Source organism: Drosophila miranda (genome assembly GCF_003369915.1).
Source record: "Drosophila miranda strain MSH22 chromosome Y unlocalized genomic scaffold, D.miranda_PacBio2.1 Contig_Y3_pilon, whole genome shotgun sequence".
NCBI classification, from domain to species: domain Eukaryota; kingdom Metazoa; phylum Arthropoda; class Insecta; order Diptera; family Drosophilidae; genus Drosophila; species Drosophila miranda.
Window position 1 is genome coordinate 7383631 of NW_022881625.1, and position 13298 is coordinate 7396928.

Here is a 13298-nt window from a genome sequence, read left to right on the forward strand (position 1 = left end):
AATAAACTTATTGACAAAAAAGGGAGGAGTATTTATATTGTGTGGGCGCCTTTGGGCCAAGAAATCATCAAAGTTATTCACGTCGCACAGTTTGGGAAAAAACTGGACTGGAGTGGAGTCGACTGGATGGACTGCAATGACACTTGCCGGCTGGCTGCCTCTTGGAAATTTTAAGCCTCGTTAAGCCTTAGGTCAACCGCCTGGCTGGTCTGCTTGAGCGCTCCATCGAATGGATTAACCTTCGCTCTGGAAATACTGGATGCCCTTTTGGATTACAGGACTACCCTCTTTAGCGCCTTTGAATGGATAAACAAAGTGCATGTCCTACATGGATTACAGCCGTATAGCGCATCATAAAAGGTAAGAAATCAAGCCACAAATTGAATGCCGAACACAGCAAATGCTTAACCCATGACACCACCAAAAGGGGGAGAGGGAGTAGAGGGGAATGAGTGCCCCCTATTAATCCTAAGTGCTTCCTGTGATTTTATGTAAATTTGTACACGGGGAACAGAGGACTCCAAAGAGACCTCTCGAGCAGCAATTCAATGTACAAATGACAGGTTGGCTGTGACACAAAACAGCAGCTTAAGGAAGATGTAAAGCCAAGCAAAAATATACCCCCCCCCCCTCCCCCACTCTCCTTAACCCTTAACCCTTAACTCCCAGAATGGTAGCCAACATTTCGGCCACATCAAGGAGTATGGTGGCATGGTATTTATCGCAAGTCCTATCCCAAACCAAAAAAGCCGATCAACTATTGCAAGTCGCAGCTCTGCCCAGGGAAAGTACGTCACCTGACCTGTGATTCAATCCACGTTCCCCATTCACCCGCTCGCGGGGTATTTTCGGATCCATGGGATCCTTCGTCTTTACTGACCAGCAGCAGCAGCAGCAGCCGGGGCTGCAGGTCCCCCCCGAAGGTTCCACCGACAAGAATGGACTCAATGCGATGCCCTTCCTAGGCCAAATCCACACCAGTCCTCTGCTGTCCCGCCCAATGGGTCCAATAGGTCACGCTCACCCCCCCACCTTCCCTCCGATGGGGGATTCAGATGGGTGAGCGGCAGTAGCCCAGACTCCCCTTCCCCCCAGGACATAACTTACCCCCGGCTCCCCTGCAGATTTAATGCTGTGCCACAGATGGCTTCGATGGGACCACCGCCCGTGTTGAGCTCCCTCTGGACAGGCGGCGCTTCTCCGGACAGCCGCGGAGACTACTACGACGACCCCCACGAAGAGTATTCCGACTGCCGCTACGAGGGCGACTACGAGGGCGACTACTCGATGCCCACCGAGGAGGACCAAGAGGAGGAGTCGTGCTCCTGTCAGAGCCAGACCTGTCAGAGCCAGAGCGAGTTCAGATCGATAGAGCGCACCGAGTCGTACTCGGAGTGGGAGGAGCTCTCCGACGGCCCTTCCCCAGGGTCTCCCCGCTGGAGTCCCTCGGCGCAGTCGTGCTCTCCACAATGCAGCCGCATCTAATTCAGCGCATGGTGGCCTTGTACCACCTCGTCTTGGAGACCGCTGTGGTCAAGGTCGTGCTGCTGGTGCTGCAACTGCTGTGCTGCGCGGTGTTCTGGCTGGTCGAGAAGACCGTGGGCTTCAACGAAACCGTCTGCTCGAGTCGCCACCGATTGTGGAACAGCAAGTTCAAGCTGCGCACCATCCAGCGCCAGTTGCTGTGGCGCATGGCCAATGCCCGGGGCGACGAGACGCTCGTCTTCTTTGCCGTGCTCATGACCTCATGACCCCCTGTTCTCCCTCAGCCTCCTGGGATTCATCCTGTCCCTGGCGGCGCTCCTGAAGAAGACCGTCGAGCAGCTGGTGTTCCAGATACGCCTGCACCTCGTGCTCTAGGGGCAGCCATCGAGCAGAAAGCAGCAAGCAGTATCCAATCACACACTGACAGAAGACACACGGCCACACGCCCGACACTCCACCCCTCCCCTAAGAGATGTTTGCACTTCCATTTGGGCATCTATTTTCGTTGATGCTGGCATCGCAATACACGGAATCGTCCCCCCGTTTTTGGCCGCAATGAAAATAGATACCGAAATATTCGAAATTCAAAGTCAATTCCCACGAGAGAGAGCGAGACAGGCCTTCTTCTTTTGGTTTACGGCCTTTCTTTCTTCTGCCTTTGGCATCGCCCACTCCACTCTCTTTATTTTTCTTGCATTAAATTGGCAATAATATGAACTCGCCTTCTCTTTCTGCTTAGCAGTATTCCCCTGTCGCCGATAGCCCGCATCCTCTGCGTTCCAGAATCTGCGGAAGTTTCCAGCGGGGGCTACTGGCGTGCATCAGCCGTCGAGTAGATTGAATGGGAACGCTGCCATCATATATGTACTATGTGTGTGTGTGCCCAACTAACGCAGACAACTGCGTTCTAGAATGAAATATTAATTCATTGGATACGCACACACAGATCCCCCTTCATCGCTCTCTGTTTCCCTCGGAGGGTGGCAGGGTACTGGGTGTCTACGCTGCTCGGCGCTGGCCTGTATCTAATCGCGCCTGCCTTGCTGTGTACCCACTGTAGAGGCATATGTACATACAGTTGTTAATCAATGTCCGTTGATTGTCGCATCGTTGCTTGGAAGTGGAATCCCCCTAATATTAAAGCTGGGATCCTATGCCAGAGCAGAACGCAATACTTTTCATATCCCACCTTGGGTTTCCTTAACCAATCCCATAACTTTCGACATTGACAATGAGGCTTCATCAGCATTCGTTCGCTTACAGTCATTATCATAATGATGATGATAATGATAATAATGTGCATGTGTGTGGGGTGTGACTCTCGTTTAGGACCTGAGCTCAAAAGTGCAATGCACGGCAGAAAAATCAACACGAGCTGATTCAAGGGGTAAAGATATGTATCTTTGGCACACCGAAGTGCCGACACTCTTTCAATTCAAGCTTGTTCACAACCCAGCGATTCGCAAATGCGGCCAATGAGTATGTGTTGTGAGAATATAACAGCCCATCCGATCCGATCAGGCGATTCATCAGTGAAGATTTTCTCTCCTTTCGCTTTTCTGCCTAGTGGGGTCCCAAGTGTGGGAAAAGCCACGAGGGCGTAAAACTCAAGAAAAGCATGAAGAAAATTACGATTGAACCGGTGACTAGCTCATGGTCTTCCTCGAGCGAACCGACTGCCTTTGTTCAACTGGGACGATGAGGTCTGAGCATGTCCATCTCGGCCAGTGAGAACTTGCTCGTAGCGGGTCAGCAGACTGGTGCGGACAATGGCGCCGTTCAGTTCCGCCTGGGCCTTGATGGCCTGTGGGAAAAGAGAGGGGAAAAACCAGTTGGATAAAGCCGAGGAAGAAAAGGAAATGTAAACCCACCTGAGTATCGCTGACAGCCAGACCATTCAGGAGATTGAACAGCACAATGGTCATGAAGAACACAAAGAGCAGGAAGATCAGGTAAGTGTATACGCTGTCAAACTTTATGTCACCGGCATCAAATTCTCCCGTGAGCATCACAATCGTCTTGATGAGCGCCTCGATGGGCACGGAGAATGTGTTGAAGTGACCATCATCTTCTCCCTCCTTTGCTGGCTCTGGCGTGCTGTCCTTCGGAAAGGAGGAATCCACCTGTGGCTTGCCAAACAGTATGTAGAAGCACAGACTAAACGTAAGCACACAGATCGAGTAGAGAGCAAAGCTCTTGATGAAGCTGCTGGAGACGGCGCGCAGCATGAGCATGTGCGTCGAAATTGAGAGTACTGGCAGGGACTAACTAGCAGGCAGAACTCCATGACACCAGCAGAATGGTGAAGACGGCCAGTATGCGCTGCATCTCCTTGTCGTAGCTGGCTTCCATGCAGGTTAGGATCGACAAGACAATGAGAGCCACCTCCATCAGGTTCGTGATGGACCTGAAGTACAGCAGCGGCGACATGGCAAGCTGTATGACCTCTCGGATCATGAGATACACAATCCCTATCCAAGAGAACAGGCCGAAGAGGGCAGTCAGGCCCGTGTGGTCGCTTTCGTGGAACTTAAGGAGCGTATGCGTGATAGTGGAGGCAGTGAAGAGAGAGTAAAGTAGAAAGTTCAGATAGAAGATCACCGAGAGGCGGTGCCACTTGAGGAAGAGGAAACTCGAGATTAGCGGGTGCTGCAGCAGGTAACGCAGCTCCTTGGAATCGGCGATGTATGCGATTGGAGTCATCTCGTCCTCCAATTGGTGAGGATGGCCAATGCTCCGCTTGTCCGACTGCCTGGGCTCTCGCTGGCGTCTCATCAGATTCTTGTAGTTGATGATGATCTCGAAACTCTGGTCACCGGGCTTCTCCCCGTTGGTGGTGATGCAGGAATCGAAGTGCTCCTCCAGCACTTTCGGGTCCATCTCCTGTATGGGAAGATCTCCGAACGCGCTTCTCGCCCCGATGTACGCTCCCTGCCGTAGAAGCTCCTGTGCCACCTTTGTGTTGCGATAATTGACCGCATAGGAGAGTGGCAAAAGGCCAGCCTTGTCCGCCTCATTGATGTCCACACGATCGCTCTCGAGCAGCAGCTGGAAGCAGCGCTGGTGGTCACAGAAGTCGTCCAGCGGCTGCTTACCCAGGCGACTGATAACCGCATTCAGCAGCTTGGAATGCGATGTCAGCCTCAGCTACGGATGCTTCAACAGCTTCTCTAGCGCCCTGTGGTTGCCCCAGATTACGGCCAACTCCACGGGGCTGATGTCGCTCAATTTTGAAGGATTAATGTTGATGCCCGTCTCGAGGATGGGCTCAAAGGCTCGCTGCTTGCCCCGCTTGATACTCTCCGCCAGCAGGGACTGATACTCCTCCTGGTTGGCATTGCATTGGTTGTCTGCGTTTCCGCTGACGTTCTGGTGGTACTCCGCGAACTGTTGCTCGAACTGGTTCTCGTCTCCGTCCCGCAGCGTGCGGAGGAGTCGCTCGCAGTCGATCTCTGCTCCGGCCTCGCGCAGCGCCGGCAACGGCAGTTCCGGATACTGATCCCTCAGCATCTGGCGTACCTGCCCGTTCCGATAGCTGTCAATGTCCAACTGTGGTTGTTTCAGGAAAAGTCGGATCAGCTCCAGCTTAGTGCCTGCCTCAATCTTTCTATTCTTCAGCACATGGTGGAGGGGCGTGAACTCGCCCTCATTCACCAAATTCGGAGAGGCTCCGTACTCGAGCAGCAGCTGAATGCAGGAGCCCACCTGAGAGGCATTCGATCGTCCTGGCGATTGGCCTGGGCACCGCTGTCCAGAGCAGTGTGGAATTCCCGTATGTCCCGATTAGCGAGGGCTGCAATCAACTGGCCCTGCGGATCGATGAAACCGCAGTTGTTAGAGCTCATTCTGCTGTCTGCAAAGAGTCAAGTGAGAATGGGGAGGATGAGCTATGTCTATGTGGGCTTTCGTTAATCTTATCCAACCCACGCTGCGTATGAGTAACTTCTAATGCCGTTTCTATGAAAATGATGCCAGAACCCGCATTGTTAGAGCTCTGCTCTGGTCAATGGAGGGAGGTCTGACCCAACAGACGGTTTCTGTACAGACCTTGAAATGGCCGAAACAAAAGCATGAGAGTGCACCGAGCCCCGCAACAAACGGTATTTGACAACGCTTCATGCTACGATGATTTTCACACAAATGACTGTCTGTCCATGGAGCTGGCCAGCAGCTGGAGGCAGAACCACAGTCAGAGCCACAGTCACAGCCACATCCGCAGCCGAAAGCTACCCCACAGGTTTCTCGAAAAATAAAAACCAAATCTTCGGTTTGGGGGCAATTAAAGAAAGCGTCTTTAAGTGGTTTTTGTGGTACCCGAACTACAGACTTAATTTGCCCTCCCGTGTAGTTATTAAATTATAACAATCCAACTGAAGACAAGGTAAGACAAGGCCTGAGAAGTACTCAGGGAGAAGTAATCAAAATTTAACGATCATAAAGAATAATCATAAAATAATCGACACATCAATATGAATTAGCAATCAATTATTTACGCTTTATGCTTTGAATACTGTTCCGAATGGAGCTTTAGATAAAGCCCTGGGCAGTGCTGAAATCTTGCGATTTATAGGCGGCTTCTTCTATGGGATCTGATCCCTCCAGCCGTCAGCTCAACGTCTTCTCCGCTCTGTTGTGTTCTGTTCTGTTCTGTTCCGTTATGTCTGCTGTCTGCTTTGATGCTTGAAATGTGTGAGAAATCGGCTAATCACACAGAGACCTGGCTAATTTGAATATTCCCCCACTGATTGTTTATCAATAGCCTACGAATTGGAAATCAGGAAACATCGTCTTCTCTTTTGTAGGTAGCTCTTCGGCTTTAGTATGCAAACAAATTGAGGATTGTTAATGACGCCCCTGGGGTCAAAATTTGTCGTTGATAAGATAAACAGAATCGCACAATCACCTTCCTTAATTGGCCCTTTATTTGATATTTTCTTGTCTCCCATCTTAACCTCTTCCCCATTCTGGTATTTGTTTTTCCACCCGAATACGAGTATTTGCCCAAGCAATTGACAAACAACTTCATTGTTTGTCCAAGCTGAAGCTCGACCCAAAGTCTTACTAAGACATCGGTTGACAGAATGGCGTAATATCACAATAATTAACAGAAAACTTAACAGCAAACGATTTCAAAAGTGAGCAACTCCTCTCTCAGTCGCATCTGACCCTAGCAATTAAGAGCACTACTTTCAGAAATATTGATGTAGTCAAGGTAATCTATACTTATTGCGAAAAGCTTCGGAAAACACAAATTGCCCTTAAACTCTTAAACATTTGCTTCATCCTCTTGGAGCTCACATATGTATATACTATAATACTGGTAAAAAAAAAAACTCGTATCACTCTGGAATTTGAGAATAAAGTGTGTCGCAAAGGAAAGGGAGTCCAACGACATTATTACTAGTTTTAAAAGAAAAATAATAATGAGATTATCTTCATTCGCGATTCGAAAACTGTTTAGACTTCTCATTTTTTCTTTGAGTGAATTTATATTTATAAACCTTTCAGCCCTGTTCTTCTTTCTGTCTGTGGGAACATCTGGAATTTGGAGACTGAGAGAGCTGGAGCCTAGGAAATTGCCCAACAAAAGTTGCACACCGAATCCTCTACTTAAGTTCTTTGCACTAAACACTAAACTAAATTGCTGGTCCATAAAGTCTGTTTTTTGGCAAACTGTGCTTGGATTGTTTATCCAACTTATGCCATTATTATACCCGATACTCAAAATGAGTATTGGGGTATATTAGATTTGTGGTAAAAGTGGATGTGTGTAACGTCCAGAAGGAATCGTTTCCGACCCCATAAAGTATATATATTCTTGATCAGCATCAATAGCCGAGTCGATTGAGCCATGTCTGTCTGTCCGTCTGTTCGTCCGTCCGTTTGTCCGTCCGTCCGTCTGTCCGTCCCTTCAGCGCCTAATGCTCAAAGACTATAGGAGCTAGAGCAACGATGGTTTGGATCCAGACTTCTGTGATATGTCACTGCTACAAGAATATTTCAAAACTTCGCCCCGCCCACTTCCGCCCCCACAAAGAACGAAAATCTGTTGCATCCACAATGTTAAAGATACGAGAAAACCAAAAACGCAGAATCGTAGAGGATGACTATATGTTCTAGAGTGCAAAATCTGAACTAGCTCGTATAATTATTATAGCCAGAATCAAGAAAACAATTTCATTCTTTCTCGCTCTGTCTCTCTCTAACACACAGGTTTCATGGTCGGTTTTGCCAATTGCAAAATATGAGTTCAAGGATCTCAGAACCCATAAGAGCTAGAGCAACCAAATTCGGTATCCACACTTCTGTGATATCGGACCTTGACCGTTTTGTGTCAAAATTTCGCCACACCCCTTCCGCCCCCGCAAAGGACGAAAATCTGTGGCATTTACAAATCTCAGAGACTATTAAGGCTAGAGTAACCAAATTTGGTATCCGCACTTCTGTTAGATCTCACTATAAAACGTATATCTCAGAATTTCGCCCCACCCCCTTCCGCCACCACAAAAGACGAAAATCTGTTGCGTCCACAATATTGCACATTCGAGAAAACTAAAAACGCAGAATCATAGATAACGACCATATCTATCAGATTGCTGAATCTGGTTTAGATCAGATAATTTTTATAGCCAAAAGGAACAAATCAATTTGCAGTGGCTACGCAGCGCCCGACGTCACGCTCAGACTGATTTTCTGTAGAGGCGTCTGCCGGAGGAGAGCCATACTGACTTAGTATCGGTTATAACTGGAGAGTTGCGGTGTCCGCAGCAACTCACAACGTTCCCCCTCGTCTATGATTCTGCGTTTTTAGTTTAGTTTTTTTTTTTAGTTTTGCCGCATGGTTTGCATAAATTTCCATTTGGATTTCCATTGCCATTGCCATTGACTGCCTCGTTAGCTAGCCCCTTAGACCCATCAACTTTTGATTGATTTGATCCGATACGCTACGCTCCTCAGCTTAGCTAAAGGTTAATTTATAAAACAAAAGATATACAAAAAGGGTAATAAAAGAGTAACGAACAAGATTAAGAACCATTAACCATAATATGTCCGTAAACAACACACACATTTTGAACCAAATCATATCAAATGCAAAAAAAAACAAAACGAAAACAGAAAACAGAAAACCAATTAAAGATACTAAAACTATTATAACGAAAAGAAAAAGAAATGAAAATTCAAGAATGCATAAGTCTAACACTTGCAATTACAAAATATTTACTCTGGTACAAAATGGTACATACAGTAAAGATATTCGTTTATACAATATTTACTGTCTATATAACCATTATATACTACTTACTTACTGACAACAACTTATTAAGGGTTTTGTTCAATTTCATTATTCGTATGTTAATAAAAACAATTTCAGACTAACTTAAACTTACAGTCTGCTCTGAATACGGGTTAAATGCTAGTGCTGTGCTAGTTGATTATTACTCGTACAATAAATACTATAGCTTAGATCCATCCTGCGTCCCTGGTCACCGGTGGATCAAGCCTTCAGAACAACAAAATCAATCAAACAACAACAATCAATTCAAAAATCAATCAAACAACAAACAAAAATTGAACACTACAGCTAAAAATCTTGTACAGGCTTCTACAGCTGAAAATCTTGTACAGGATGAAAATATTCTACATTCTACAGCTGAAAATCTTGTACAGGCTTCTACAGCTGAAAATCTTGTACAGGCTGAAATATTCTACATTCTACAGCTGAAAATCTTGTACAGGCTGAAAATATTCTACATTCTACAGCTGAAAATACATTAATTATGTATAGTACATGTATAATACATACTATATAAAATAAATAAAATAAAAAACAAATTATTATTATTATTATTATTGTTATTATTATTAAAATTAATATAATTATACTACATACTACAAAATATTTTCTAACGTCTTATTTAATAATTTAATTTTTTGGTCTATTATTTGGAGAGCCATGAACACTACAGTTGTAGCATAATATACTGGGTTTCTGTTGAAATCTTCTTTAAACGATACTTTCATTATGTTTATAAAAATTGTTGATAAATGCTTGCCACGTTCCTCGAAGGTATTGCTGTTCATGTTGTTAAAACATATTGGATCGTTTCGAAATTCGAAATGTTTTTCAACAGCGCGTAATAAGTTCATTATTTCATTTTTAATGATTTTTTTAACTTTATCAGACATTAGGTAGTCGGGCAAATTGTCTACCGACTTCGTAGCCTCAAAGATACTCTTGTAATTTTCTTTCCTGTATTCCTTGACATACATATTTGACAACAACACATCCTCATGTATATCATTTTTTAGGATAACCTTTTTGAGGTGGGGCAGATCCCACAATATGGGGAATTTTCCCCTTACACTTTTGCACGGCATGAAATTTGCCAAGCAGTGGTCGGATCCAACTGCCAACAGTTGACTTGACAAGCCCCCACTCTCAACCTCCCTCAATACTAAATCGAGTTCTTCCTTGACCGCATTCCTGCCTAGTGCAGATGTTTTGGAAACGGGACAAATGTGGAAATACAAATAATGAATTTCATTCCCGTTAATTGGGATTGCAGCGACTGCAAGAATTTTCCATTTATGTACCGGTCCTTTTTTTGCATATTGGCACCACGGCATGTGATACTCATCCATGTAAATGGAAAATTCTGAGTCGCTTAGTTTCTGTAAATTTACAGTCATGTTAATGCGTACATTCATTATGTTTCCTTGCATTTTCAGTTCTTCCAATGCGTCCGTTACCAGATTTTCGGGGGCCTGTACCTTTGTGCAATTCAATGCTCGCTTGAAGGCGACCAATATCGTTGACCAGATCATCGTTACCGACGATAACTGGAGGAAGAAAATTCTGATTCACCTGCTACAATGTAATTGCCACAATCTACTCACCTTCAGTGTCGTCGTCGTCAACATCCATAGGCAATGTACTAACCAGCCGGTCCAGCGGTCCACACGGCAGATGTTCCTCTGCCTCTTTGTCCTGATACGGCTCGAACAGATTGAGTTCATTTATGTCCTCATCGAAACACGACAATTGTGACGGCTCCAACAGATTGAGTTCATTTATGTCCTCATCGAAACACGACAATTGCGACGGCTCGAACATATCTTCCTCTATGTCCTGATACGGCTCGAACAGATAGAGTTCCTTTATGTCCTCATCGAAACACGACAATTAGGGCATTTCTGAATCTATCTTTTTATCCATCTTGGCGCGGTTCTTGGGTTACTCTTATTAACTTATTTCACTCTTTTCTCTATTTTTGTCGATCGTCGAATAACTCGCCTCAGACTTATCGCAGTATAATATCGCATAAAACCTATCGCAGTATAATATCGCATAAAACTAATTGCAGTATAATATCTCGATCGGTTAGGGTTAATATATGTTGCCTTACAATTATTTTATTTTTATTTGTATACATGTTGAAATCAGGAAACTAGACGCGGAATTATGTGATATTTATCGGTCCGTGTCGTATAGCAACAAAATATCTGTAAACGTTCTTCCTTCTTGATCGTCGTATTCGAATAAATGTGTGTTTGCATATCGAGTACATTGGTATTTCTTATAATACTATCGATGAGTAAATACCAAAACCATACATTCCCCGTTATTTAAAACATAAATAAAGAACACAAAATAAGACAAAGATGTACATTAATTTGGGAGGTGTAAGAATTGACGGGGTGGACAGTGCCCTTGTTAATGTATTATGCGGGATATACTGGGACCATCTGCAAGGCCGGAAAGTGCAAAGCCCGAAAGCACAGGAAATTGCCAAAATGACGTTGTCGTTCGGTGGAGTTCAAGTTTGCGACATAAGTGAAGCAGGAATGATTAATTTGTACTTATTTTTTCTGGACCATCAACGTAAGGGTAAGTAAATTAGTTACATTTATATTATATTCTTCTAATAATGTATTCCATTCAGCGGGGACGACGCACGCGAAGTATGCTGAGCCTGTTACTCCGGTGCAGAATATTTCTGTTCTGATGATATCTCAGGATATTGAGGATATTGACAGCAATATGAACGGTGATACGGAGGAGTCGGCCACAACTCACGATATTGAGGATATTGACAATATGCTCGGTGATACGGAGGAGTCGGCCACAACTCAGGATATTGATGATTTTGACAACAATATGCACGGTCATACGGAGGAGTCGGCCACAACTCACGATATTGAGGAGAATATTGACAACATTTCTGACAATATTCACAATATTTCTGCAAAATGCGGCAAAATGATTGGGAGGTTGAGCACCTTGGGAAGCCACGTAATGAACCAACATTACACAGCAATAAGAGGTATGGTTTCAAGGAATTCGAAGACAATGCAAAAAATTGCTGCCGTTTTTAAAAAAAAAAAAGTGACCATGTTAAGACTATCAGAGGAAACTGGGGTGCCGGCCGAGTATTTGAGGGCGATAGTCATGTGCAGCGATGACTATAAAAAAATTGGGTGCCGCTTGTGGGCCGCCAAGACGGATGCAGAGAAGCTGAAGGATATCAACCAAAAACTGTTTCGTTTTTTAATTTTAATATTTGATTTGGCTTGAGTAGACTGATCCAGAGAAGCTGAAGGACATCAACCAATAACTGTTTCGTTTTTTAATTTTAATATTTGATTTGAGTAGAAAAACTCGCCTGTTATTCGTAAATGTAACTTATTGACAAAAAAGGGAGGAGTATTTATATTGTGTGGGCGCCTTTGGGCCAAGAAATCATCAAAGTTATTCACGTCGCACAGTTTGGGAAAAAACTGGACTGGAGTGGAGTCGACTGGAGGGACTGCAATGACACTTGCCGGCTGGCGGCTTCTTGGAAATTTTAAGCCTCGTTAAGCTTCTGGTCAACCGCCTGGCTGGTCTGCTTGAGCGCTCCATCGAATGGATTAACCTTCGCTCTGGATATACTGGATGCCCTTTTGGATTACAGGACTACCCTCTTTAGCGCCTTTGAATGGATAAACAAAGTGTATGTCCTACATGGATTACAGCCGCATAGCGCATCATAAAAGGTAAGAAATCAAGCCACAAATTGAATGCCGAACACAGCAAATGCTTAACCCATGACAACACCAAAAGGGGGAGAGGGAGTAGAAGGGAATGAGTGCCCCCTATTAATCCTAAGTGCTTCCTGTGATTTTATGTAAATTTGTACACGGTGAACAGAGGACTCAAAAGAGACCTCTCGAGCAGCAATTCAATGTACAAATGACAGGTTGGCTGTGACACAAAACAGCAGCTTAAGGAAGATGTAAAGCCAAGCAAAAATATACCCCCCCCCCCCCCACCTCCCCACCCCTCCACCACCATCCTTAACACTTAACCCTTATCTCCTCCTGGCATGGTATTTATCGCAAGTCCTATCCCAAACCAACAAAGCCGATCAACTATTGCAAGTCGCAGCTCTGCCCAGGGAAAGTACGTCACCTGACCTGTGATTCGAAACAGAACATCAAAGTGGGCCCTGAACTATCACTTGGAGCCGTTCAGAACTGGCTCTGGAAATCATTCAGTACGAATATCTGGAGAGAGCGGCACAACACAGAGAACGGCAGCAAATATCGAAAGCACAGGGAACATAAAGTAAATAAAAATACAAATACAAAACAAAGCCCATGAACGAATATTTCCTCACAGGTGCTGGAATAAGATGAATCCAACTATTAACAATCCACGTTCCCCATTCACCCGCTCGCGGGGTATTTTCGGATCCATGGGATCCTTCGTCTTTACCGACCAGCAGCAGCAGCCGGGGCTGCAGGTCCCCCCGAAGGTTCCGCCGACAAGA

General features: G+C 45.1%; 1 protein-coding gene and 1 pseudogene across 1 annotated transcript; one reads left to right on the forward strand and one right to left on the reverse strand.

Moving 5' to 3' along the window:
* The first annotated feature begins 811 nt into the window (after positions 1–811).
* Positions 812–1751, forward strand: LOC117194800. Its single transcript, XM_033399285.1, has 3 exons — positions 812–1059; positions 1125–1394; positions 1427–1751. The coding sequence occupies exons 1-3, from the start codon at positions 857–859 to the stop codon at positions 1749–1751; spliced, it is 798 nt and encodes a 265-aa protein (XP_033255176.1). The 5' UTR covers positions 812–856.
* Positions 1752–3214: 1463 nt separating this feature from the next.
* Positions 3215–12820, reverse strand: LOC117194801 (annotated as a pseudogene).
* Between the last annotated feature and the right edge of the window lie 478 nt (positions 12821–13298).

Coding starts and splice junctions, on each gene's coding strand:
- LOC117194800 (XM_033399285.1), top strand. CDS start 857: ATGGGATCCTTCGTCTTTACTGACCAGCAGCAGCAGCAGCAGCCGGGG. Junction 1,060..1,124: donor CCGATGGGGGATTCAGATGG/GTGAGCGGCAGT, acceptor GCTCCCCTGCAG/ATTTAATGCTGTGCCACAGA. Junction 1,395..1,426: donor CGCACCGAGTCGTACTCGGA/GTGGGAGGAGCT, acceptor GCCCTTCCCCAG/GGTCTCCCCGCTGGAGTCCC.